The sequence below is a fragment of the Archocentrus centrarchus genome, chromosome 4, assembly GCF_007364275.1.
Source record: "Archocentrus centrarchus isolate MPI-CPG fArcCen1 chromosome 4, fArcCen1, whole genome shotgun sequence".
NCBI lineage: Eukaryota > Metazoa > Chordata > Actinopteri > Cichliformes > Cichlidae > Archocentrus > Archocentrus centrarchus.
In genome coordinates this window covers 13,106,123-13,133,759 of record NC_044349.1, presented here as the reverse complement: position 1 = coordinate 13,133,759, position 27,637 = coordinate 13,106,123, and the positions used below count along the sequence as shown (strand labels likewise).

Here is a 27,637-nt window from a genome sequence, read left to right as displayed (position 1 = left end):
CTCAGTCATGACCTGAAGGCTGTGACAGGATATACTTTTTATTTGGGTGTTGTCCTCAGATAACTAAGCACCTCCAGCTCTATCATTAAGTGGTGTGTCAGACGTCTCCATGTGCGTTAAGTTCCAGTCTTCTAATCTGATCAGCTCAGCATCTCAAGCTCCATCTACAGCTGGGCTCCAGACATGAAACTAGGCATCCATTACTTCTGCTGACACAACAGAAACTTGTCATTGTCACAAAGCCATAAAGGTATTATTATACCTGACTGGTTACAGGCTGCTAGCCAGTAGATGTGACTGACCAGAAAGAGAACCTCAAACATTTTTGTTGTGCTTATTTAGCTCGGAGAGGTGCGCTGAGTGAGCAAATTTGCAGGTTCCTTGAGGCTGGACAATTACAAGAGAGAAAATCCAAGGAGAGACTTATTAATTAGTTTTAGCTGATAGATATAAAATTAAAGTAACTAAAGCTTGCAACATTGTGGAAGCTGAACAAATTTCATTGCGACTTTGAATTTCTTTTTATACTGTGTGTAGATCAGTATGTTAACAAATCACTGTGATAATATAAATCATATACTTCATACAAAGGTATGACTTATTGCACTTCTGTAAGATAAAAGCCAACACTGATTTAAGTGAGAAATACAATTTTTTTAATGTATTAAACAAACTTATTAAAACTAGTGTTTATTTAAAGTTTATTCTTATGGATAGAATATCTGAAACTGAGCAAAGCCACTGAAAAATAATTCCCACATACTTTTGTTGACACTGCTATAACATCATGCCAAAACACTGTATTATAATAGTAATCAAGTGTAACCAAAAACATCAATACTACTAATCATACAGGATATAATATGTATTAATGTATACTTAGCTAATTACAGTGATCAAGGGTTTCTCATCTTTTGATATCTGGTGTAAAAATGTTCTAACATTCAAAGCTAACCTTCCTGCAAACAAGCCAAAGAAACAGACACACATGAACATGCATGGACAAACAAGTTTCTTATCCAAGACAAAGCACCGCCATTATTTGCAGATAAATGCTTAGTTTAAATGAAATGCTAATGAGTGATGACAGTGATTGTGGCTCAGAACACATTAGCTTTCAGGACATGGGAGGGATATCACGCCACAGGATCTCCTCCTGGGGCAGATAAGGAGCGAGTGTAGCCGTAGGTTGACCCCTGCTGACAAATAGCAGGTGAACATATACAGCTTCAAAAACAAGGCTAGAGCTCCCTCTGGTGCATCCGATGGGTAGGAAGCTCTGAACAATAATCAGCAACGAGAAGTACCATAAAACGTTGGTAGAAGCGCCAGAATGACGGCTCACTTGTTCTGTGTCTGAACCAAGACGTGTTTGTTTGTTTGTTTGTTTTGTTTGCTATGTTCCTGCACACTATTGAGCTCTGCTTCTGCGGCTTTAAGTTTATTGGCTGGTACCCGACTCCACAACTCAACACACCCCACCTACGAATGTGTTACATTCAGATATACAGTACTGCCTTTGTATGACAGCTTAAGTTTCATTTCTTTTTTCCTCGGAAAGGGCAGGGCTCTGTCATTTTCTGTCTGTCCTGAGCTGCAGCTGCTCGCACCATCTACTAACAGGAGTTATGTCCAGGTCAACTGAAGAAAAAAACGCGTAAGATTTCACGATTGTTCTTAACTTTTAGTATTACAAAGTATGACTGTTAAAATGACAAAAGTGATTCTTGCACAGACGAGTTGAAGCTTTAGTGTTGTATCTTTGGCCTATAGCAGTCAGTATGCTCAGTACAACATATTTACAGGTACTGCTTCCAGGAAGAAGAAAAGATGTGGTCTCAGAAATTGTTACTTACAATCAAATTTATTATCACAAGCTGTGGGGACGCGATTTGTTTAAGTTAGAAAGATCTGGAAGTTGGAATCTGTGTCAACATGCAGAAAATAAAGGTTAGACTCACATCCAGTGATGGGGAACTCAAAGGAAAGCCCTATTTTATAAAACTATGAGGTGGGGGAGATCAAAACCTTTAAGATGATCCTTGGTGATGCATCTGTCTGTTAAACTTTGAGAAGAAAAGAGGCTAGATTCATGAATCTAATATTCAAATTAAAGATTTCAATTTCCAGTTTAAACCTACAGAAAATGGTAATAAAAGGTTAACAATGAGGATCCTTTATGGCCACAAATGCAACAGATGCAGTATTTTCCTCAAAAATGTTTTCCTTTTTTTTAATTTAGATAATAAGGTTCTTCAACATGAAACATAATAATTCCCTCCCACCTAAAAAAAAAAATATGTAAACTGGTCCATTGTCTAGATAAACACAAAGGTTTTTGTTGTTTAGAATCAAAATGTAACCAACATCCACATGAATGTGAAATGACAGCACAAGCCGAAAATAAATCAATATAGCGTATTTAAAAAACCCACAAAGCATCTATTTTAAAGTGCAGATAATAAAGGCAAAACTAAAAAAAGAGTAATATTTATGAAGTAGGTTGAAAAGAATCACATGCAACTGGGATCGCAGTCTTAATCTAAACTTAATCTAAAATCTTAAACTTATGCTTCCTGGCTTTTTTTTTTTTTTTTTTTTTTTTAGCAAAGTTGCTCAAAAAATTGGCTCCTCCCTCCAACCCACAGTTAAATCTGTTAACAAATGCCCATGTAGGAGGTATTGCAGCTTGAGCTTGTATCCTGATGTGGCGTTCAGCTGTCATTCACTCACTGCGTGAATGATGATTTTGAATTGATTACCCCACAACCAAATTCCACAGCTTCCAAATCATTGCAGCTTGGTTTTGTTTATATCCTACACCTGCAAACTCCACATACAGCAAAAAACCACTCTGATGACAATCAACCATAGACATGCAGCCGACACTAATTTACTATCAAAGCAAAGGTAAACTCGCTGTTTAGCATAACATCCTCAAACACTGTTATTTTCTGGCAATGGTGATTTAGTAACAAGCAAATCCAAGTACACAAACACTACAGTAGCAACTCTGCACTGTTATGAAAAACTGATTTAATAAATATCTGAATGTTAATATTCAATTTTGTGAAACAGTAGAAGTTTCAGGCACCACATTACCTACTTTCAAGGCTCATGGGGAAGAGGAAGGCTTGTGCCCTTCTTCTCCGTCCACAGACGACCCTGAGAAAGGCCACAAGTGTTGAAGTGACGCTTGTTAATTTTGATGATTTGCTAGATTTTGGGATTTTTGATGGATTCTTTAAGAAATCCAAAATGCACACTTGCACAGTCATTTTCTTGTGCTGCTTTATGCCCTTTTACAAAGAGTGCAGTGACCACACTGTGCCCTTGCTTATTGTCACATTGCATGTTAAGTATTGTAATACACTGTATTTTAAAACATTTTCCTACATCTCAGTGGACTTCCAAACAGGAAGAAACTGTTGCTGTCTTAAACATGATCCAGTGCAACCCTGTCATTGATCAGCTGCTGCATTTTGTGTGTTTCTGTCCAACTTGGCTTTGGTGTCACATTTCTACTGACCTTAATTATAAGATGATACATTCAGTAGTGCCTTTCAGACTCATGTTTCTGGGTTACTTAACATCATGTTTAAGCACAACATGTCAGACTAAGAACATTCAAGTTGCATTCTGTTCCTTTGATTTGGTCCTCCTCTGCTGTATGTTTTTGTTTTTCTCATTAGCCCTTTCACCTTTAGTTTTGGACCACATGTTAAGATACCATCACTCGGAGGAGCTCCAGCTGCTTCAGTCCAGCCTGCTTTAAGCACAAAAATTCCCACCAAAGATGCTGATAGCCAAGTCAAAAATATCAGTTCTACAGAGAGAAAGGAGCCAGTACCTCAGTTTACATTCCTAGGTCAGCCTCCTCTGATACCTTCATGGTGAATTTTTGTTTGTTTTGTCAAAGATTCATATACTCCTTTGTTCCGATAAAGTATGATAACTGGGAAGCTGTCTTTTTACAAAGAGCAAATAGCTTTGTAACTTTATGGTTTGTCTCTGCTTGGCTTTCTGTAAAAGCCACTGAATGCCAGTGATTTTTACCCCAACCTCAATGAATGTTAGGACATTAATAGTCATTCATGTTTTCAGGAAACATAAGCACAACAACCACTGGCTATTTTATTAAACCTTCATTCTTAAATTTTTTATAAGGCCAACCAAGGTTGGAATCTCCATGGAGAAACATGGCGTGGACAGAAGAGTGAGTAAAGTTGTGCTGTTCAATAAAGTCGTGTTCACAATGATTGGAACTCGCAGATAAGCACATTTTAAATTTGTAGTCACTGAATCGATCATTGATCCTAGGAGAAAGACAAGCTTGATGGAGACGATCAGCTCCTACAGACCGAGCTGTGAGGAGGTGCCTCAGGCCCGGGTTCTCCTCCTGGGCCCGGTCAGTTCTGGAAAGTCTAGCTTCATCAGTTCAGTCCAGTCTGTGTTTAATGGAAGAGTTACCAACCGGGCCATGGTGGGCTCCTGCTCAACCAGTTTCACCAAAAAGGTACGAGTGGACCAGCATTTATCAAGTCAACAGTAAATACACCAAAGATTCAAGTACAGATACACACAGGGCTCACACACAAAGCTATATAAGCAAGAAGATTGTGCTATTTCAGAACTCTCTTGATTCTCTCCTTCTTTGGATTGAAGGTCAGTGGAAGGATGCTTTAGGATTTTGTCCTATTAACTTCCTTTTTGTGTGTGCCAGCTGCAGTCCTTCCAGATTCGGGGTCAGAAAGGAGAGGATCGTACTGGGCTGGTGCTGTGTGATATCATGGGTCTGGGGGATGATGGGATGACTGGACTGACCCTTCATGACATCCTGTCTGTCATTAAAGGCCATGTACCTGAAGGACACAAGGTAAGCAGGATCAGTATTGTAGTATTCTAGTTTTTGATCATTTAGTGGAAGGAACTTCATACAGTCCCTTTCTGTCTGTAGAGGCCTTTTTGGCCCATGCCCCCATGCACCCTCCCTCATTCTTTCTCAGTCTGTCACTCAGTCTCACTGGAGCCAAATTCTCAGTGATAATCTCAGGCCTCGATCATATCCATCCATCCATCCATCCATCCATCCATCCATCCATCCATCCAGTGAAGCATCTTGAAAACAGTTTTAGAATAACCAAATAATCTGTTCGGCCCATCTTCAGCAACTTCAAACCCAGACCTTTTTGCTGTGAACTAACTTTGTTAACAGTGCTAACCACTGAAAATTGTTCCCCTCAGGATAAACAAGAACTGTGGTGATCAGCTGACTTGGCATGTAGTGCCTCTTACTTGGAACTAAATAATAGTGAAACTACTTACAGAGCCATCAGTCTTAGCTGTACTTTGTGTTTAGTGCTTAAATGTATAGATGTTTACATCTTTTTTTTGTTTGTTTTTTGTTTGTTTGTTTTTGTGAATAAACTTGAACTCTTAATTTCTCTCCCAGTTTAGAACAGATCAGCCAGTCTCTGCCTCAGAAACTGTGGGCTATGTGAAGAAGCCGAGCCTTAAAGACAAAATCCATTGTGTGGCCTTTGTGGTGGATGCTTCAAAAATCTCAGCCTACCCCAAAGGCCTCAGTGCCATATTTAAACAGCTCAGGAAGCACATCAGTGACTTGGGTGAGCCAAAGATGCACATTTACACAGAAACTGTTAATAAATGGAAGTCATGCTGTTTGTTTAACCTGACCTCTGCCTCAGTGTAGCTGCTCTTTAATAATGATTCTAGTGCTGTTCGTTCTACATTATTAGTGAATATGCTAAAATGTTTTTGTTTCATACACTCTTATTATTAACAGATTTACCTGACATTTCATTATAATGGCCTCTGACCGAAGAGCACTGAAAGATTATAACCATAAAGGGACTGATGTGCCTCACAGCTTTAGACTTTCTGTTGGCATCAACTGAAAGAAAGTGACTGTTGAAACCTGAAAAATGTTTATGTGTAGAACATAAGAACTGAGTGCAATTTGTATTGTTGCCTTCATCACAACAATATATTTCTGTTTTTTAGGTGTTCACCAGGTGGCTCTGCTCACTCACGTAGACCAGATGTGTCCAGAAACAGCCAAAGAGGTCACCGCTGTTTATGAGAGCCGCAAAATTCAGGATGTGGTAGGTTAAAATAAACCAAATGCAGTCACATAATGTAATTGTACAAAGACTCAGAGGTATTTACCCCAAATGTTTTATGAATAGGAAATGGATTAACTCTACAAACACTAATGTAAATGTACAACTTGTAAAGGTCTAAAAGCACGGAAATAGACAGAATTCAAAATAAATGAAAAATTTTACAGCATTGATTAAAAAAACCTGAATAAATCAAAGTATTCTAAGAAGCTGAAGACCTGCAGTGCTTGATTTTCCAAATATAAGCATCTATAAGCATCACATCTTTTATATTTTTGGTTCTGCTCAGTCTTGAGAACATTTAAAGTGCACAACAGTTTACAGTCAGCAGGATGTTAGTACAACTTTGCTTACAGACCACACCGAGATGATCATCTTCAGGAGACACTGAGGCAGTAACAGTGTTTTGCCTGTTGTTGTTCTTTATCAGCTGTAGGAACTAAACACTGGAGGTGAGCATGTGTCTGTGTGTTTGCAGATGGGTAAAGCTGCTGCTCTGTTGGGTATGTCCACCTCCTACATCGTTCCAGTGAAGAACTACTCTTCAGAGCTGGACGTGGATGTGAACACAGATGTGCTCCTTCTTAGTGCTGTTGACCACATCCTGCAGTATGCTGACCTATATTTCCAGGACAACACATCACAACACAAAGGGCTTAAGTTAGATTTCTGAAACTATGAACAAAGTTGTCACATTTCTGTAAACACTCATATTTCAATTCCATCTGTTAGAGTTAAACAGTTTTACTTTGTTATAAAAATTTGTGTTTCTGTCATTTGGACATTTCTGTCAGAACTTTAATCACATCAAATATCTGTATATCATATCTGTTATATCTGTAAGACTGATTTTTTTTTGTATCAGTCACTGGGCTTCATGGAGCATTTGTTGTTTTATTTGATTTATTAAAAGTCTTTACATTCACCAGTGTTTTTGTAGTTTTGTTCCTTCACAATGTAAAATATATATAATTTGTAGTTCAAACTTTCTCTTGAGAGTTACGATTACACATGTGCCATTGCCCTCTGTCCACCATTCTCTGGTCCATCAAAGAGGTGGAGGTAGAGATATGTGTTTGCACTTAGAACAGTTTTAAAAAGAGGACTGAATTCATGTATGAATCCTTTTTTTCCTTCCTCACTTGTATCATTAATGCTTTAATGCTGTGTTCCTCTGGAAATGGGAGTTCCTTGCTTCTGCATATTATTATTATTATACTTCATGCTTCATGTTCTTATTCATAAATGTGTAATGGTATATGTATACACAGTATTTTAAATTGATGACACGTGTCTTTTTAATTTACTTTTGCACTCATTTCTTGAAAAGAAGCTACAAAACGGTAACCTGTGCCTGATAAATGAACTCTGCAGGAACCAGTTTGTTTTTACACTCCACGCGTCATCTCACAGCCTGATCCTTACTTTTTTTGGCAGAGTTGTTGAATCAAGATCAAATCTCTCTAAGGTTCATCTCCTCTTGAACAAGTTTCTTTATAATCTGGATATTTATGAGAATTTTTTCCCGTGAACGTGGTTTACTGGATCCGACCGCGGTGACTTGGGTCACACATGCGAAGAAGAATAAACCTCGCAGAGAAGGTGTAAACTTAGCTTAAATAACGCTGTCCTCTGGACTCGGGTGGCGTTTTTTTTTTAAACTGAAGGGAGAGGACACAAGCGCAGACTTTTATTCTGAAATTTATTCTAGCTGGAGACTTCCAGTTTCGTTTCTTTCGGCTGCAGACACCCGTCACTCCTGATTTCAACGTCCGTTTGCACCGAGATCTCTGCTTATTTTCCCCGTCGTTCTGGACCGGGAGGTAAAATATTAAAGAAACGCATGATTTGCCGAATTTAAAACTTTTCGTGTAATCTGCTGAAATGTAGTTTTCCTTTCAGGACTGTAAGCTTTGTGATGTGGTTGAGTGGTAATTAATTAGTAGTTTAATTATTGTTCAGTTTACTGATTTAATCCAGTGGAGAACCAGTTTTTTAAAGGAAATTTACAAATGATTCTAAGAGTAACCACAACCATTACGAGTGCGTTAAATGACGCCTGATGGAGTGGGAGAAACATTTGGCACAGTTGCAGTGTGCGACTAATCTTTAATGCCAGTCTAACAGGAAATCGAAACTTATTGGATTGTCGTGTAACATCACGTTGTGGTACTTTTGTTTTTGTCAACACGAGGAAATTTACTTTCTGCCATCACTGCAAGTATAGCAACATGCACTTAAGCGCCCATCAACAAATGCATAAAGTAGTCGAATTCTAATTAACTAATTCTAATTAGTTTCAAATGCTATTCATTCTATAGTGTGGCTTTACGCTCATGTGTTGTGTGTGCTTTGGTTGACATATTCATTCACTATTATTTACTTAGATCAGAAGACCACCATGAACCCCAGGCTCACTGAAAACCAACAGAGAACAATCTGCTCTCAGCTGCGAATAGTCAAACTGCACCAGCATCCACAGCTTCACCGGCGCAGCATTTCACCAAAGATGTGACAACAGCTCTTCCACTGTGTCTGTGGGCTATAACAACTCTGGTTATGTGTTTGGGGGCTACACCAAACAACCTTTTAGTCAGTCTGGACTGTACGTGAATGATAATCAGGCTTTTCTTTTCACATTCAGTGGAGAAAAACTCCTCAAATATCCAGTTATTAATCCTGGTTATGCAGTGAAAATGGTAGCTAACTGTGGTCCTTATTTTGGAGAAGACGTGGTTCTTGTTCATGGAAGCAAAGCAGTAGCTTATAACAATCCAGGAAATTATTACAACTTCACTGCTGCAGAAATGCATGGCAATAACCTCAACCTGACTGAGTGTGAAGTCTACCAAGCGGAGGGTAAGTTTGATATTTTCACTACAAACTAGTACAGTACTATTTGTGTGTGTGTATATATATATATATATATATATATATATATATATATATATATATATATATATATATACACACACACACAAATATATATATATACAAATATATACATATGATAACGCTACCTGAAGTTTGCCCAGTTTCACCCACTCATTGTTTTCCAGCGGCATTAACCTGGACTTGCTGGTACCTACTTACAATGTTTTTTTCAAAGTGCTCGTGAGTATATGCAGTGATGTCCACTATAGAATTGAATCGTGTTTTCAGTGTGGTCTGAACCTTTACATATTATTGACCATATCTGATAAAGTATTATAGAAATGCAACCTTGAAATTTTGATAATTCAATGAAATTCCAAAACATATAAAAATGTCATTATGGAAATGATGTTCCTTCTGATTTGTTCCCAGGTATTCCTCAGCTGGTCCTCCTCACCTCAAGTAGATGAAGCCTGTCCACTGGTGAAAGAGGATGTGAGAAACATCTATAAGAGTGTCTACATTAAGGACGTGGTGGGGATTTTTAACTTTTTTAACTACTTTTTTAGTTATTAATAAATTATTTAGATGACGTTGATAATATTTTTTTCCCTGTGTTCTGTAATAACGGTTCAGGAGCTCAGCTCTCGGCTCGGTGTGCCACTGTCCTGCATTGTTCCTGTGAAGAACTACAGCGAAGAGTTGGAACTGGACATGAATTGTGACATCCTGTTGCTCAGTGCTATCATTCAGATGCTTCGTTTTGTTGATAATTACTTTGATGAGCTCAGTGATCGAATGAGCACCATGCAAATCAAAGACTAGAAAGAAACCAAGGAGCCAGTCTAACAGTCTAAGCAACTAATGAAATATCCCTTAAAATGTTTCATTTACCAGCAGGGGAACCTGCAAAGTGCTCATTTAGTGTGTTAATAGGGTTACCATGAGGATAGAAATTAGGAGTTAAATTAGAAGGTTTCCTAGGATTACCCAGAATATTGGAAGATGAAATGTCTCTGCCTCTCAGCCAATTTCCAATTTCTCCCTCCAGAAATTCGGTGCACTGGACCTTTAATTTTGATTGATTTCAGCCTTCGAAAATAAGGACATTAAGGGTGCATAAACTATATCTGGAGACATAAAACTGGAGACACGAGTAAATCAGTTGGTGGTGGATTGTGTATGTTTATTGATGAGAACTGGGCTATTACCAAAGTATAACTTACCATAGTTGAGCAGCCCTGTGCTAAGAACTGTGAAACCTTTTGACTTATCTCATTAATTTGGACAGCTTTTAGTCACATTGGTGTATGTTCCAGGTCCCGACAATAAGGAGGCTGCAGATCATGTAGTAAACAATTACGTGCAGGCACAACTGGCCAGTTTATTTTGGAAGACTTTAATGCACTGTCTCACACAGCACGCCTTCTGAGCTTACAACAATATTGACTGTCCAACTCGTTCTACAAAGATTCTCAATTTATGTAACTTAATATCAATGATGCTTATAAAACAGCCCCCCCCCCCTCAAAAAAAGGGAAATCAGACATAATGTTATCCACCCGCTTCCTAAATACAAAGAGCAAATAAAAAGGATAAAACTTAGAGTGAAAACTGAAAAACTGCATTTCTTAATGGTGACTCTGAAACCTTTTATGGTAAAAAGAGAGAACTCAGGTCTAAGATTAGGAGGAAAAAAATTATTTTAATAAGATCCGAGGTCAGTTTTGCACAGGGAACCCTCATCAGACATGAGAGGGTCTCAATAGGATGATGAAAACAGCTAATATGGGGGTAACTCCAGGAGTTCAACACGCTAAGGCACTGATTGCAGCTGGTGTTGCAGTATCGCACAATGTACAAACACTGCAGTTCTGAGGTAACTCAAATATTTTGAAATATCAAGCAAAACAAAGGAACTTTCTTTACTCCTCCTTTTGTTCCCTCCTTTTCTTGAAGTGTGTGTTCACCACAGCCATTGCCATTCTTTTCATAAAATCCACCACCATCGTCCCCCTTGCATTTCTCTCCTTAACACCATACTTACCCAACACCTCCTCATCACCTCTGTTAACCACTTAACTGCAACTTGGATCTTGATCAGAGATCCACGCTAATGCTTGAGCTCCTGCAGAGTCACAAAAGAAACAGTAGTTAGAAGGAGCATGGAGGAGAAAAGCCCTTTGGGTCAAACCTGGTCATGTAACTTCTTCTCTTGTAAGTTAATCAATGCCCTCCTGTGTCACACAGCTTTGTATTTTGATACAAAATATTTTGATTCATTTATCCTGAGTACCCTGCACAGTTTTATCTCGTTGAGTGTAAGTAAGCAACACTAAAAATCCTTTGTTAGTACAACATGAATTTCCTATTCCAAGTTACTTGTTTTTTTGCTTTAAAAAAAAAAAACCCAGTTGGTTTGTATGCTTTTTATAATACAGTTAACTAATTAAAATTTACAGTGTAATTGTGTCCTTGATGACCACTGAAGCCATCTTCACTTGTCTCTCAGGGTCCACCATATCCTCAAAGGCAGCTCTTCGATCACCTTTCCTTGAAATCCAACCTCAGTTCTTCATTTATCCCTCAAGTGGGGAACTTCTTTATGATGGTTAGCATGTTAGCAGACATGTCAACTTAGTGCATAAACTGTGTGTATAAAAAAATAACATATCCTCTGTCTGAGGGTATCTTTAGCCAGCTCCTTATAAAGTTGTTGGTTTGTGTGTTCCAGATAATAAAGAACTTATTGTTTTCCATCTTGTGTTCAAAGAATTTAATTAATGTTTGGTGCTGAAGTGGATCATCATCAAAAACTGGAATTTCCTTCTTGGGCTGCAAACACAGGCATTGCTTCTGGATTATCAGTGCAGTGAATGAAGTGCAGGGAATGCATCGTTCACTGTGTATGTTAACCAGCATGCATGATTCTTTGGTGTAGTATCAAGGGAACTGTGATATAAGACTGGATTTGAGGTGTGGTTCTAACTGGGTCTATTATTTTATAAATGTTTCTGGATTGGTACCAACATGCCTTGAGGATTTTGTACCTACAAAATATTCTTTTGCATGAAGTGCTTTCATTTTTGCTTTCATTTGCCATTTCACATCCATTAAAATCAATTTGACTTGGGTCCATCAAGCATTTGTCCCCAGGTGATTGTACCTCAGAGATCCAGACATGTCCATCAGGGTAAACTGCAAGAACTTGATCTGCTGATGTAGTGCTGTCATCCAGACATAATTTACTTTGACTTGTGATTGAGTATTAGTGAAAGTACTGGCAGGGCCATCTGCCTTAGCTGTACCTTGTGTTTGGTGCAGATGATTACATGAAAGCATGTGTCTTTCCTTTTATTTTGGAAAACCAGTCAACTAACAGTTCCACGCTGAGTAGACAGTCGTTCAAATCCTTCTATGTCTAGTAGGCTACTCTTAGTAATGATTTTTTATCATTAAACATAAACAGTGAAAGCTTGAAACATTGAAAATTGGAAATGATGATGACGATCTTTCAGACATTTAAAACAACAATCCAATATATACACATACATACCTGGATATACATATATGTATGTGTACACACACACGCACACACACACACACACATAATAGCTACATAATATAAAATAACAACTCCATTACCAAGTCCTAATGTACATAACTATTAATCCCTACCCCATGCTAAACAGTCTACCAATGTACCATGTTCATCACCCCCTCAGCACATGTATACAGTAGCATATATACATGCTACTGGGGCAACAGCAATGTTCAAGTATTATTAAGTATTATAATTAAGTATTATTAAGTTAAAAATATGTTTTATTAAAATTACATGTATAAAGTTATTTTTAACTTAATAATACTTGAACATTGCTGTAGGTTCACTGGAAAACTGTTCTGCAATTTGACTCCACAGATAGAAATACAAAAGATGTAATTGTTAAATCAGTGAAGTCAGCTAAGCAAGGTTACTTTTGAAATGCCTATTACCTCATATCAGTCTTTATATCGAAATACTGCTGATATATTGGTGGCAGTCTTTTCTTACTGTTTTCCTAAAATTAATGCCGACATGTTTTTGGCAGAATTGTTAACAATTCTAAAGCCTACCTCCTCCTGAACAATTTTCCTCACATTCGGGCTATTTGTGAATTCACAGAAAACAGAAACTGTAGCTTCTATACTTAACTAGCAGGTGTTGTCAGTTAATTTGAGATTTTTTCAACCAAAACAACGGGCTACACAAAGCAGATTCTTTAAAAAAAAAACACTGCCCAGTGTCTCATTTTGAAACTTAAGGCTTTCACTTTCACCTTCACTACCTGCAGACAGTGTGTCACACCGGTACAACAGTCCACAGCAACTACCCAGATCTCTGCTCACTATCTCTCATCTGTAACAGGAGGTAAGACTGAAAATATTAAACAGTTGCATTATTTTTAGTATATATATATATATATATATATATATATATATATATATATATATATATATATATATATATATATATATATATATGTGTGTGTGTGTGTGTGTGTAATGGGTGTGTATCATGTCATATCATAGGTGTGTATCATGTCAGGGCCTATGTCAGACTCTCTCCTGGATATCTGCCACTGTGTGATGGTCACTGGAACCTGTTCAGGGAGGTTGTTGTGGTCTGCTCTTAGATCCACTATCCACTGAGCATTGGTGTTGTGTGCTGCATCCCTATGCTTTCCAGTAGTGCTACTTAAGATTCAGACTTCAGCACTGAGTCTTTATAGAGCTACGACATAGCCTGCGTATGCGGCCGATGTTGCTTACGCTTACGTTTATGCTTGTCCAGGTGCACTGCGTGTGTTAATTACCTTTTGGTCATGTCCCGGTGTTTTACATACGGTGCCAGCTGACAGAAACATAGAATGCTGGGAGTTTTTTCCTTCCTGGGTCCTTTGAGGTGCTCAGGTATTTTTAAGGTGCAAATACATTTGTCCCTCTAGTTTTTTTTTTTTTTTTTCCTTCTTTGTACAAACTTGGGGAAAGTAGCCGGAAATGAACGGAAGGAAATATCGGTGTTTCTCGGGAGGTGCGCTTCAGGTTACGTTGTAAAACTTCAAAAATAACTAACTAGACCTTAGTAAAATATCAGACCAAGATTAACAGAGTTATGGTATTTTTCTATAACAATATCCGGGCTGCAGCTCTTTCTAGTGGCAGATTGCTGTATAACATTTAGGACAAGCATTTACGGCACCGGGTATCAGTTAAATTTTAACATTTGGGCTAATCTACTAGTACGTCTGGTACTGACTAGTGACAATAGCGACGATTAATTATCTAGTCATCTAGTTGCACACATCCCTAGAAATGTGCAAAACTGAAACTAAAAGATGCTGTGTTAAAATCATAATGAACGCGAGAGAAAAATTTGGCACCCTTTATAAGCTGGGTGTGGCTCGTGTTTTTGCCCATCTGCCAGGAAATTGAAAACTTGTGGTCTGGAATTATTCATAACATCAGTTAATTAGTAGTTTAATTATTACTCTGTTAATTCATTTTATCCAGTGGATGTGGGATTTATTTTAATAATAAAATGTACTAAACAAAATTAAAACAAACTGCAACCAGTACAAATGTATTGACAGCATAATGAAAGTAAAAGAAAATGTTTATAAGCTGGGTGTGACTCCTTCACTTGCCAGTCTGCCAGAATATCAAAAGCAAAATGCATTTCTATTGGCTTGTTTCAGCAAATCTGTGTGAGAACTATGTTATACACTGGATATGCTGGATGATAGAAGCTATTAGACCAATTTGTATATAACTGATGTGTAAAGTATATAAAGTAACTTAAAATGTCCTAATGTTCTTATTCAAGTAAAGTAGGCTCATTCTAATCATGACCACTTTGAAATGCTATTCATGCTATAGTCTGGCTTTCAGCTTAGTGATTTAAATAATGTAGTTCTGATCATTTGTTTGTGTATGTGTGTTTCTAATCTCCACAGATTAATTCTGAAAACCATCTTAGAACTATGAACCCCAAACTAACCCAAATCCAGCAAAATACAATCTGTGCTCAGCTGGGAACAGTCAAACTGCAGCTGCTGTACAAGGCCAGCATCCACGGCTTCACCGGTGCAGCATTTCACCAAAGATGTGACAACCGCTCTCCCACTGTGTCTGTGGGCTACAACAACTCTGGTTATGTGTTTGGAGGCTACACCAAACAACGTTTTCATCAGTCTGGACAGTACATGAATGATGATCAGGCTTTTCTTTTCACATTCAATGGTGCAAACCTTTTCAAATATCCAGTTATTAATCCTGGAAATGCAGTGAAAATGGTAGCTAACTGTGGTCCTTATTTTGGAGAAAACTTGGTTCTTGTGAATGGAAACCAAGCAACAGTTTATAGCAATCCAGGAAATTATTACAACTTCCCTGCTGCACAAATGCATGGCAATAACCTCAACCTGATTGAATGTGAAGTCTACCAAGTGGAGGGTAAGCTCAGCATAAGAAATCATATTTTCTTGCAAATCTGTGTTGAAAAATTGAATGTGTGCCATAGTACAAATAGTGTACTCAAAACTGTACTGCACTATTAGTTGTGGACTAGACCAGGTGTGGGCAAACTATGGCCTGGGGGCCACACCCAGCCCATTGGTCTTTTTAATCCGGCCTGCTGAAAATTGGTACAGAATTGCCCAAATCAAATCATATCATAATTATTACTGATGTCAAGGATTCTGCGAATTGCCACAACAAACAACAGACTTTGATGCACTGGCAAAAACAACACTGTTCCTACTAAAAGTAAATATAAGTATTAATGCTGTGATGCCTTTTTTTATGTTTATGTTTGATATGTATGCATCTGTTGCTGGCCTGGCCCATTTGTCAAATTTCAGAAAGTCAATGTGGCCCCAGAGCCAAAAGGTTTGCCCTCCCCTGAACTAGACAGACAGCCCCATATATCCACTTAAGGCCAAATTTGAATCAAGAATCAAGAATGCCTTTATTAGTCCCACAACGGGGAAATTGCAGTTAACACGGGGAAATTGCAGTTAATGACGGGGAAATTGCAGTTCTTTGCATTGCTTCATTCAACTTTGCTTGCAGCTCTTGGACTTTTCTCTCCGCGACTTGGAGCTTGCTGCACATATCGGTGAATCTATATTCGTCCACGTGACTTTTCTCCTCCTGCATACTGTGATCAGATGCACTTCTGAGGGATTCAGGCTGATCATCAGCGTCAAGTGAAGTATCTTGGCGAAAACCCCAGTAATGGGTGTCGATTTCAGGGTGTCGCAGATGTCAGATGACTTTAAAGATGTCATGTCTTTAAAGTCATGTGACATCTGCCCCCCCCCCCCCCCCCCCCCCCCCCAAAAAAAAAAAAGGATGGAGAGGCAAAAAAGAAAGCTCTCCGAGGCACAAAACAGAAAATGGAAGAGGGAGATGGATAAAAATGTTTTTTGGGATTAACTTTTCCAAGTGGTTTAAAGACAGTCAGTAAGTTATGTCATAGAAGTCTTGTATTTTATAAGTCCATGAATAAGTGAGATCTGCACACATGAACACAGTAAACCTTGAGAGGGTGCTTTATATGTGTGTGTGTGTGTGTGTGTGTGTGTGTGTGCTGGGGGGGGGGGGGGGGGGGGGGGGGGGGGCCCTAAAAATATGTCCACATACATCTCAGAAAGTATATAGCTGCGCCCCTGCACACACACACTGTCATCGGTCCGTGGCTGTTAAGATTATGTGAAGTGTAAAGTTGAGGACCCAAATGCAGACATGTGATGGTTCTGGGTCTGGGACTTGCTGTGCCTTGGCCCCTCTGAGACATGTTTGCTCCCCACTGTTCATTGCTGCTCACCTGGGAGGAGGGCACTTGGTATTGGCTGACCGTCTCTGGTTCTCGATTCTCGGGTCTTTAGTGCTCTTGGGGGGCTGTTGACGGCCTGGGTTTCTTCAGTCTTTCTCTGTCTCTGGAGGGTCGTTGTTGCGTCTTCTCACCCTCATTATCAAGTTTCATGACAAACACACATACACAGACAATCACGCACACAAACATGCACGCGCGCACAAACACACAAGCAACAAAAGAAGAGTGCGTGTTTGTTTTTGTGTTCTTCTCTTTCAGGTGCTGTTTGTTTGTGGGGGTTTTGTTACAGATGCAGCAGTTGAGTCATTACTTGTGCCCTCTCTTCTTTTTTCCTATCACCCCCCCTTCCTTCTGTTTTGTTTTCTCTTTTTAACACCCCGCCAATCATTATTTCATCATTCTTCTGCCCCTTCCCACTTGTCAGCTCTGGTCTTGTTGAGCCATACCGTTTAAACATGCAAATAAAGGGGGGGAGACAGAGGCACAGCAAAGGTATTTGGAACAACATAGCATGCAGACAATAATTTTGCTTGCTTAAGCTGCTGGATGTGACAGGCTTTTAAAAAGACTTGAGAAGAAACAAGAGTAAACATGTAAGATATAACAAAAGGAGAGAACAACATGTAAAGCCTGCGTCCGGCCAAAGCAAAGCTTACAATGCAGTTATTGAATGGTGATTGTTCAGTATGTGCTAAATATGACATGATGTGCACAGCCAGAGGCTTACATCCTTTTGCTCACAAACATTTACAAACTTTATATTAATATATAAACTTTATATTAATATATAAAGTTTGTCACTAAAACAACAACTTTCATTTTCTTTTTGTGAACTTGTTTCCTCATACAGAAACTGAACTTGAGAAGCCATGGAGGACAGTCATTTGGGAACCTGAGTAAGACTGATGGAGACATCATCCCGCCCATCTATTAACATTCATTACTTTTGTACAATACACTTTACACTGTTTCAAATTGTGATGCAAAAAATGCAGGAACATGATACCCAGTTCAGTGTAATTACGTATTCCACACTCTGTAACATCCAAGCTGCAATACTTACAATCTATGCAAAATATGCAATATTGTTGACATGCTTACATGAAACTGCATCTATTTTACAGTTAAAATGGCTTCCACAAAATAGAAAAGTTCTTTATGTCCTTGTTTGTACAGGAAGAAGAAGGAGCTGATGGAGAGCATTAAAAGCTACAAACCCACAGTCAGCTCTGTGACCCAGGCTCGGGTTTTGCTCATTGGACCAGTTGGAGCTGGAAAGTCCAGCTTCTTTAACTCTGTCAACTCTGTATTCAGAGGACATGTCACCAGTCAGGCCATATCTGGCTCCTCCACCACCAGCCTCACCACACAGGTCTCTGTCTGCTTTTTTTATTGGGACTGATTTCAGTGGCAATCATTTTGTAGTCAGTCACTCATTCCCTTTGTATTTAAAAACAGTTTCGCACCTACTCTGTGAAAGATGGACGTGGAGGGAAACCTCTGCCAATAATTTTGTGTGATACCATGGGACTGGAGGAACGCAAAGGGGCGGGGCTTGACATTGACGACATGAGCAGCATCCTCAAAGGTCACCTGCCAGACTGTTATCAGGTACTGCATTATACCAGCAGGACACTGAATGCATGAAAGACTGATTTTCCAGCAGTCAGCTCAAAATGTTTCTCTGTTTCTCCTCAAATGTGTAATTTAGTTCAACCCTTCAGCTCCTCTGCACTCTGAGGCTCACGGCTATCACAGGTCTCCAGGACTCAAGGACAAGATCCACTGTGTGGCCTATGTCATCGATGCCTGCAAGATCTCCATCATGCCCAAAGGGCTGGAGGAGAAGCTGAATGCTATCCGCAAAAAAGTTAACTTAATGGGTCAGTAGAATTGAATCAACAAAGCTCCTCAAAGCATAACTGCCTCAGTCACAGCTTTGTAAAATCACTGCAAATCATCAAAAACCTGTATTTATCAGTAAAAAGCAACATATCAAATATTGAAACACAAGTTGAACTAATAAGTGAAAGAAAAAGTCATCTGGATGGTACCATGTGTTTCTCCAAAACATGTGTCTATACTTCAGGTCGACTGAGTGTTCACAGTTATTTAAGCAGCCCAATCCATGCACTCTAATGCCTCCTCTACCACCACAGAGGCTGGTTCTCTGAACTGTGCTTTTATAACATAAATTCTCCACTAATGACACACAACATGATGTCCATGATTTCAGTAAAACTAGTCACACTACAGAACAATTTTCTTCTTCAGCAAATTCATCTTAAATGAACCCAGGGCCAGTATTTCTGGAGCTTATATATAGTTTTTCTTTGCATGGTGAAAATTAGAAATACTGAACAGAGATGAGGTATGTTCACTTCATATGCTTTTTCAAAGTGTTTCTGATGCAGCAGCTTTCACTACATAATCATGTTTTTATTTGCTGAACAAATAGATAAACCACTACATAGAGCTACAATCAGGTGCTTTGAATATTTAAATAATGTTATGCACCATATTAAATGAAGTATTACAGAAATCTGACCCTAAATTTTTGTAATCCATTATGTAAAAAAAGTATTTTGGAAGTGATCTTGCTGCCCATTTGTTCTCAGGTATTCCTCAGCTGGTCCTCCTCACTAAAGTAGATGAAGCCTGCCCACTGGTGAAAAAGGATGTGAGAAACATCTATAAGAGCGGCTATATTAAGGACATGGTGAGGATTTTTAAATAGAAAAAGAATACCCTGTAGACCTTTTTTTTTCCAGTAATTACTAAAGGATTTAGATGAGGTTAGTGACACTTTTTTCCTGTGCTCTGTGATACAGATGCAGGAGGTCAGCTCTCGGCTCGGTGTGCCGCTGTCCTGCATTGTTCCTGTGAAGAACTACAGCGAGGAGTTAGAGCTGGACACAAATTGTGACATCCTGTTGCTCAGCGCCATCATCCAGATGCTTCGCTTTATTGATAATTACTTTGATGAGCTCAGTGACCGAATGAGACACATGCAAACCAAAGAGCAGGAGCAGATATAACAACCTGAGCAGCTGATGAAATATCCCTGAAAATGGTTCACTTACCTGCAAGTGATCCTGTGGAGGGCTAGTACACTGTGTTAGCACGGTTATCTGGAAGTCAGGAATGAGTATCTTAGGAGTACTCAGAATACTGTCAATATTGAGAGATATTGTGTACCTTCTAACTTGCCCTGGGACGTCCAGTTTTTTTTTTGGCTTACAGAAGTCATTGCATTGGTGTCTTTCACCTGCTATATTTTATTACAGCAGTAGAAATTTTCAGTGAAATTTTTACATTAAACATATAATGTATATGGCTTATATATACAATTGAAAAAGTGGGATATTTCATTACAAGTTGACAGGATTGACAAACTAAAATATTGTGTTATTCATAAGTAAATCATGTTTTTCTTGAGATTACAGCTGCAGTTTATTAGATTGTATCTTTGTAAGTTTGATTTGCCAGTAAAAGGAAGAAAGACATTGTAACTTACAAAATATTAACAGAACAGTTTTACTTTGTTGTGGACTCTTACATACTGTTTTGGTGAAAGATTAAAAAACTGAGCACTAGGTGAACACACACACAGTGCTGTGTGAAGTACAAAAGAAAGAGTTAGATTTGGGCCCATTGTGTTTACAATACTTTTACTTTTGGTTCAAGTTACTTTCATTTGTGGTGCTTGGATTTAAACAATATATAAAATTGTATTGTAGTCAAAGGTTTTTACAAAATTTGACACAAAAATTTGATTTTTGTACACACAGATTTTGCTGTAGCTAAAATCTTTGTTTACTCACCAACAGTGCAAACTGAAAATGGGTTCTGATGTTGTCGTGGTCTCTGGGTTTTGTGATGTTTCTGATTTTGGGGTTCTTGTTTATTACTGTGATTTTGGGGATTACTGTTTTGGATTCTTTGTTGTTGTACTGGCTTCTTGGTTTTATGTTGGGTGATATTATCATTATTAGTGCTCTGTCTGTGGTCCCTGTTTGGTTATTATGGTTATAAGTTACAGGTTTGTATTCCTGTGTTGTGTTTATGCCCTGATTTTTATCAGAAGTAGTATTTTTAGTTCGCTCAGTGTTCCTCTGATTGGTATGTGTCTTTTGTTTACTTCCTGCTTCACTTTGAAGGATTAGTTTCCTTTCTTGCCTCATTTTGTTGCTTTATAGTGCTGTGCTCCCCCCTGAATTTGTTCAGTCATGTTCAGCGTGTCCTTCATCTTTCAGTGTCTCCTTGTTTCAGTCCTGTTTTATTCTGATAGTTTTCTCTTGTGTCTTGCTTTGAGTTTTGCTTGCTCTCTGTCTGACTGTCTTGATCACCTTTACCCGTGTCTCATTCCTTTTCTGTTTTCAATTAGTCCTGAGTGCATATTTAAATAATTGCATTTGTGGGTTGAGCAGCAGAGCTAAGGGTGTAGGTTGCGCCCATGAAAAACTTGCCAGATCTTCTCTCCCAGGCCAAACAGCTTATTTTGTGAAACAGGCTTTCCAGTGGTATGAAATTTGTTACCAAGAAGCATCGTTACAGCAAAGAAATTATCGACCAAACACATTTCCTTACTTTCTGTGCTAAGTTAATAATCTTGACCTCCTCCTTGACCTAGAATTTTTGAATCAGCCTCAATAAAGTCAATCAAGTCTGACCTCTTGTTGAGCATTCTGACTCCATTGTCCTGAATTTGTGTTCCTCACTTGCATAATCACACTGATGTTTACTGTTAGCTTTTTTCAGACACTTTTACAACAGGCACAGAGCCAATTTCTGTCATTATATCCAAACTTTTTACAAAAAAAATAAAAGGCTCTACAATCTGCATTCAATCACATGAGAAAATAAAATCAATTCTTACTATCATTACCAGGATTTAGGATCATGTGAGCAGCTCATTTTTCAGAGTGCTGGAGCATCTCCACATTAATGATGCTTATTTTGTCTAAACTTTAAATACTGTTGTGATATAGCTGTACCACTATAATAATAATAATAATGTGAAATTGAATGCAGGTTTACTTCTCAGCTTTTTTATCTGTAATTTTATCTTAATTACAGATAAAATGACTACGTTGCTGCAAAAGCAACTTTTGGACACAGGGTGAAGCAAAGTGTCCTGTCACATCTAATATGAAGCAGGCAATATTATTATATCTCACTCAAATACAGGTAGATGGTCTAGCCCCTTCAGGAAATCGCTAAGCTCTTTTTTCACCTGGAAAAAGAAAAGGAATACTGAATTTCTGCGCTTCATGCTTCAACTGTGTTGTTCTGCTCTAATGTGCATCCAGTAACTTCATTTGGGCAAAAAACTGTGCAGTTCAGAATCCATCCTGCTGCTTCTATCAGCAGTCACATCATCAATAAACACAGCCATACGTGCCTGTGCCTAAACATCACCTCCACTATTTTTACAGACGATGTGGTAAACTTCAGCTCATCAGCCATTTCAGATGTCTTCTCTGGTGAAACAAACCGGCCCCTGGCCTGGGTTTATATTTGTTTTAAACTGAAAGGCTGCTGGACACTGTTTTATTTTGAAATCCAGCGTGTTCAAGTCCAAGACTTCCAGTTTCATTTCTGCTGTCCACAAAGAGCGTCTCACATCTGTACTGTGCATCTGCAGTGAACGGGATCTCTGCTCATTTTTCCTCATCTGTCTACAACAGGAGGTAAAACTAAAAATATTAAAGAGCTGCATGTCTTTATTTTAATTTAAAATGTGCCTGTAATATATCGAATGCTATTTTTCCTTGTCACACAGTTTATTAGTAGTTAATTTATGAATCACAATAATGTAATTATTGTTCACGGATTGAATTCAGTGTAGACATCTTTTGTAATAAAATGTACAAAAATATTCTAAAAGTAATGAAAACCAATACAAAGCTGTTAAATGATTGATAATAACACGACAGTAAGATTTGGCACAGTTTACAAGCCGGGTGTGGCTTATCATCATCTACCAGGAAATTGAAAGTTATGCCTCCAGCCTGTAACAGCATGTTCTGGTGCTTTTTCTGTTTGTCAGTCTGAGGAAATTTATTTCTATATTTTCTATTTTCTATCTTCGCCAAAGTAATAAAATTCAATTATATTTGTGTTTCAAGGAACAGAGAGAGCCAAACAAATGAATTGAATAAAGAAGGGATGTGGAATAAATTAAAGCTGGCTCTAATATCACCAAGGTCCAATCAAGAAATGCCTAAGAAGAAAGTAAAGTAGGCTTGTTCTAATCATGACCACTTAGAAATGCTGTAGTGCAGCTATGTTTGTTTTTTAAAACAATGTGGTTTGAAGATTTGAGTGTATTTTTGTGGTTTAAAGGGCGCGACAGATTCATTCAGTGTCCTTTATGCAGATCAGAAGACCAAGTGTCCACCATGAACCCCAGGCTCACCAAAAACCAGCAGAGAACAATCTGCTCTCAGCTGGGAAGATTCAGACTGCAGCTGCTGTACAAGGCCAGCATCCACGGCTTCACCGGTGCAGCATTTCACCAACGTTGTGACAACCGCTCTCCCACTGTGTCTGTGGGCTACAACAACTCTGGTTATGTGTTTGGAGGCTACACCAAACAACCTTTTAGTCAGTCTGGACAGTACGTGAATGATGATCAGGCTTTTCTTTTCACATTCAGTGGTGAAAAACTCCTCAAATATCCAGTTACTGGTCCTGGATATGCAGTGAGAATGGTAGCTAACTGTGGTCCTTATTTTGGAGAAGACTTCGTTCTTGTCAATGGAAGTCAAGCAGTAGTGTATAGCAATCCAGGAAATTATTACAACTTCCCTGCTGCACAAATTCATGGCAATAACTTCAGCCTCACTGAGTGTGAAGTCTACCAGGTGGAGGGTAAGTTCAACATGAATAATCCAATTTTTGGAAGATCTGGTACATTATATATGTCAAAGTCCTTGCCTATAAAACAAAGTATACACAGTATACATTTGTGTACTATAGATTAATAAAATAAAACCACCAGCAAATTTTGACTGGGTGAGTCTATAGAATATTGCGATGTACTGTATAGTACAACGAATTACGTTGTATGCATGATGATTAATTTCGTTGTATGTATATGACACTAAAGTTCTATTCTATTCTAGTGGGGCTAAATCTAACCCGATGATATTATTCAATTCTGAGCATGAAATTCCCGTCATGGATGTAGAGCTTAGAAAGCTGCAGCAACTGTGTGACGCTTTCATGTCAACACAGAGGAAAATCTGAAGGCAACAGGGAGTCCAACCTGGTACTTGCAAAGTGTAACTTACAAAGTGTGATTACACACATGCACACACGTCTGCTTGCCCACGTACACGCACGCGTACACACACACATACACACCACTATATCAAAGTGTTCAGAGTAAAAGCAGCACTATTTCTCTCTGCTGTAGCTTTACTGGTGACAAGAGGATTGTGTACTACACTTAAACTTCAGCATGCTAAAAGAATTATGTAGACTAATAATATTTTTTATAAAATTCAATAAGCTTGTTGCAGTGATTTATTTTTTCTCTTTAACAGAAACTCGAGAGGCTGAACTCGAGAGGCCGTGGAGGACTGTTATCTGGGACTTCCAGTAAGTCTAATGCTTAATCTATTGATATTTATTGCTTTTATATAGTACACTTTATACAGTTTGACACACTGAGCTGAATAAATTGCAAGAATGTGTTAAACAGATGACTGTGTTTAATTTTCCACATACCATGAAATGCAAGCTGCTATACTTGACTAATTATTTAAGATTATGGCGTCTATGCAAAATATTATGCCATTGACTTTGGCCATGAGCATCTGTACCTGCAGCTGTTACTATCAGTGAAGTCAGACAGTTGCACACTAAACATTTCTGTAACAGGCGAAACAACTTCCACAAAATAGAAAAGTTCTTTATGTCTTTGTACAGGAAGAGGAAGGAGCTGATTGAGAGCATTAAAAGCTACAAACCCACAGTCAGCTCTGTGACCCAGGCTCGGGTTTTACTCATTGGACCAGTTGGAGCTGGAAAGTCCAGCTTCTTTAACTCTGTCAACTCTGTATTCAGAGGACACGTCACCAGTCAGGCCATATCTGGCTCCTCCACCACCAGCCTCACCACACAGGTCTGCGTCTGCTTTCTGATGATTTCCACTTGTTGTGATTGATTTCAGTGCTCCACTTTTTTGTGGTCAGTCACTCATTCCCTTTGTACTGTAAACAGTTTCGCACCTACTCTGTGAAAGATGGACGTGGAGGGAAACCTCTGCCATTAATCTTGTGTGATACCATGGGACTGGAGGAAAGCAAAGGGGTGGGGCTTGACATTGATGACATGAGCAGCATCCTCAAAGGTCACCTGCCAGACTGTTATCAGGTACTGCATTATACCAGCAGGACACTGAATGTATGAAAGACTGATTTTCCAGCAGTCAGCTCAAAATGTTTCTCTGTTTCTCCTCAAATGTGTAATTTAGTTCAACCCTTCAGCTCCTCTGTATCCCGAGGCTCACGGCTATCACAGGTCTCCAGGACTCAAGGACAAGATCCACTGTGTGGCCTATGTCATCGATGCCTGCAAGATCTCCATCATGCCCAAAGGGCTGGAGGAGAAGCTGGACTCTATCCGCAGAAAGGTCAACTTAATGGGTCAGTAGAACTGAGTCCCACTTCAGTTTGATTGTGTTTTTTTCACCCTCAATCTCAGCAGAATAGGGTTACCCAAAGGATAACTCACTCTGGTTGTGCAATATTTCGGGGAATATAGAATAAGTTAGAATAAGTTATGCTAAATAAAACAAATGAAAACAAAATGCAATAATGTGGACAGCATTGAAAACCTGCATTTTCTGTACATTATTATGTGATCAGAATTTTCAGCTTCATCTCAGTTCATCTTAAAGAGTCCAGGTCCAGAGACTGTAGCACATTATTGCATTTTTTTTCTTGTCAAGTTTTAATTTGCATTTCTGAATAGAGCAACAAACTATGTCCAATTAAAATGTTTTTTCAAAGTGTTCCTGAGCCTGTGCAGTTACTTTCACTACAGTTTGTTTTCAGTGTGGACTGAATCTTTAAATAATATTATGCAGCATATTTGATCAGGTATTACAGAAATGTGACACTACAATTTTGACAACCCAATGCATAAAAATCTCTGGCATCTGGGAAATGATCTTTCTGCTCTTTTGCTTCCAGGTATTCCTCAGCTGGTCCTTTTCACTAAAGTAGATGAAGCCTGTCCACTGGTGAAAGAGGATGTGACAAACATTTATAAGAGTGGCTACATTAAGGACATGGTGAGGATTTTATTTCTTTTCATCTTTTTGCTTTTTTTCCCCCTGCTTCTTATTATTAGTAACAATTTAGACAAGAGTAGCAGTTTTGTACATGGTTGCTGGTATTGTACTTTATGTCTCTGTCTTACCTGTTTTGTAAAAACGTTCAATAAATAAATGTTGGGGGGAAAAAGTAGCAGTTTTTCTGTGTTCTGTGATACAGATGCAGGAGGTCAGCTCTCGGCTCGGTGTGCCGCTGTCCTGTGTTGTTCCTGTGAAGAACTACAGCGAGGAGTTAGAGCTGGACACAAATTGTGACATCCTGTTGCTCAGCGCCATCATCCAAATGCTTCGCTTTGTTGATAATTACTTTGATGAGCTCAGTGACCGAATGAGACACATGCAAACCAAAGAACAGATATAAAAGCCTGAGCCACTGATGAAATATCCCTGAAAATATTTAATTTACCCGCAGGTGATCCTGCAGAGTGCTAGTTCAGTGTGTTAACAGGTTTATCTGAAGGAATTCTCTTCTTAGAAGAATTTCTGGGATTACCCAGAAAATTGGGAATATAGGGAGCTATAACATTCAGTGTCTTGCTTAAGAAATTCAGTGCACTGCTCTTTATTTTTAAATGTATTCAGTAGAAGAAAATTATGACATTAAGGCTTCTCAGTCTCAAGAAATCTTTATTTAATTTTGCTTACTCCATTTAGTGGAATATTTCACTACAAATTAACAAACTCAAATATTATGTTATTAAAAACTGCATCATAAAAGATAAACTAAGTTTCTTATATACAGTTTTGGTTCGATTTCTGTATGCAACTTAAGAAATATGTAATTTTACTGTACTCAAAACAATGGCAGCACAACAAGACTTGATAGTATTTTCCAGCTTGATTATCCAGATTCCTTCTATGACTTTGCTGCTGCTAAAATGACTTTTTTCTAATGTAGCATCTGCACAAACATTCCATCTATATATTTTATTTTATTTTATTTCATTGATTTATTTATAATGTAGCTAAAGAAAAACGTGTTTACTCAGTAGAGGATGTTATCTCAAGAATTCTTGATGTTTTGCAATCAAGTCATTTCAGACACTTTTCCCTCCACATCAAACTCTATAGTATCAGGTTTTGTTTTTCTGTAATGAGTAATGTAGCTGTCAGGTGGATTCTTCTTTGGACACAAAACATCAGACTTTTGTGTGTGTGTGTGTGGGGGGGGGGGGGTGTGTGTGTGTGTGTGTGTGTGTGTGTGATGATTTATTTAAGGTGTTTACTGTAACGTAAAGTCTGTAGTGTAGTTTTAGCTGGGTGACTATGTTTTAGTGGCTTTTAAGTGTTTCTATCCTTTATCAAAAATAATAATTGATAACTAAAATTCTGGGTACTGGGCAAAGTCTGAGCCTAATGGGCATGAAGATTGAGAGTATTGGTGAAGAGGGC

The 27,637-nt window shown here is 38.5% G+C and overlaps 3 protein-coding genes and 1 pseudogene across 6 annotated transcripts; all 4 read left to right on the top strand.

Moving 5' to 3' along the window:
* The first annotated feature begins 1,383 nt into the window (after positions 1-1,383).
* On the top strand, positions 1,384-7,021 carry ifi44g (interferon induced protein 44g). Of its 4 annotated transcripts, none has more exons than XM_030727119.1 (9): positions 1,384-1,451; positions 1,562-1,657; positions 3,708-3,868; positions 4,168-4,216; positions 4,321-4,516; positions 4,724-4,876; positions 5,453-5,627; positions 6,025-6,125; positions 6,622-7,021. In XM_030727119.1, the coding sequence occupies exons 1-9, from the start codon at positions 1,399-1,401 to the stop codon at positions 6,814-6,816; spliced, it is 1,179 nt and encodes a 392-aa protein (XP_030582979.1). In that variant the 5' UTR covers positions 1,384-1,398; the 3' UTR covers positions 6,817-7,021. The 4 variants fall into 4 exon arrangements, with proteins under 4 accessions (XP_030582979.1, XP_030582978.1, XP_030582980.1 ...); XM_030727118.1 differs by having other exon boundaries at positions 3,693-3,868; XM_030727120.1 differs by lacking the exons at positions 1,384-1,451; positions 3,708-3,868 and having other exon boundaries at positions 1,570-1,657.
* Positions 7,022-8,544: 1,523 nt separating this feature from the next.
* Positions 8,545-11,776, top strand: LOC115778799 (uncharacterized; annotated as a pseudogene).
* Positions 11,777-13,359: 1,583 nt separating this feature from the next.
* LOC115778797 (interferon-induced protein 44-like) lies at positions 13,360-21,568 on the top strand. Its single transcript, XM_030727117.1, has 8 exons — positions 13,360-13,428; positions 15,014-15,512; positions 17,747-17,792; positions 18,073-18,268; positions 18,355-18,507; positions 18,608-18,779; positions 19,515-19,615; positions 19,728-21,568. Exons 2-8 carry the CDS (start codon positions 15,041-15,043, stop codon positions 19,932-19,934), a joined length of 1,347 nt encoding a protein of 448 aa, XP_030582977.1. The 5' UTR covers positions 13,360-13,428; positions 15,014-15,040; the 3' UTR covers positions 19,935-21,568.
* A 934-nt stretch (positions 21,569-22,502) lies between these two features.
* LOC115778524 (interferon-induced protein 44-like) lies at positions 22,503-26,849 on the top strand. The gene is made up of 8 exons (XM_030726582.1): positions 22,503-22,589; positions 23,279-23,772; positions 24,450-24,504; positions 24,835-25,030; positions 25,129-25,281; positions 25,382-25,553; positions 26,103-26,203; positions 26,406-26,849. Exons 2-8 carry the CDS (start codon positions 23,301-23,303, stop codon positions 26,604-26,606), a joined length of 1,350 nt encoding a protein of 449 aa, XP_030582442.1. The 5' UTR covers positions 22,503-22,589; positions 23,279-23,300; the 3' UTR covers positions 26,607-26,849.
* Positions 26,850-27,637: the final 788 nt, after the last annotated feature.

Excerpts from the sequence above, each read along its gene's own strand:
- LOC115778797 (XM_030727117.1), top strand. The coding sequence starts at position 15,041 with ATGAACCCCAAACTAACCCAAATCCAGCAAAATACAATCTGTGCTCAG. Across the intron at positions 18,269-18,354 it reads CCACCAGCCTCACCACACAG|TTTCGCACCTACTCTGTGAA; the intron begins GTCTCTGTCTGC and ends ATTTAAAAACAG. Across the intron at positions 18,508-18,607 it reads ACCTGCCAGACTGTTATCAG|TTCAACCCTTCAGCTCCTCT; the intron begins GTACTGCATTAT and ends TGTGTAATTTAG.
- ifi44g (XM_030727118.1), top strand. The coding sequence starts at position 1,399 with ATGTTCCTGCACACTATTGAGCTCTGCTTCTGCGGCTTTAAGTTTATT. Across the intron at positions 4,217-4,320 it reads AACATGGCGTGGACAGAAGA|GAGAAAGACAAGCTTGATGG; the intron begins GTGAGTAAAGTT and ends CATTGATCCTAG. Across the intron at positions 5,628-6,024 it reads GAAGCACATCAGTGACTTGG|GTGTTCACCAGGTGGCTCTG; the intron begins GTGAGCCAAAGA and ends TCTGTTTTTTAG.
- LOC115778524 (XM_030726582.1), top strand. The coding sequence starts at position 23,301 with ATGAACCCCAGGCTCACCAAAAACCAGCAGAGAACAATCTGCTCTCAG. Across the intron at positions 25,031-25,128 it reads CCACCAGCCTCACCACACAG|TTTCGCACCTACTCTGTGAA; the intron begins GTCTGCGTCTGC and ends TACTGTAAACAG. Across the intron at positions 25,554-26,102 it reads CAGAAAGGTCAACTTAATGG|GTATTCCTCAGCTGGTCCTT; the intron begins GTCAGTAGAACT and ends TTTTGCTTCCAG.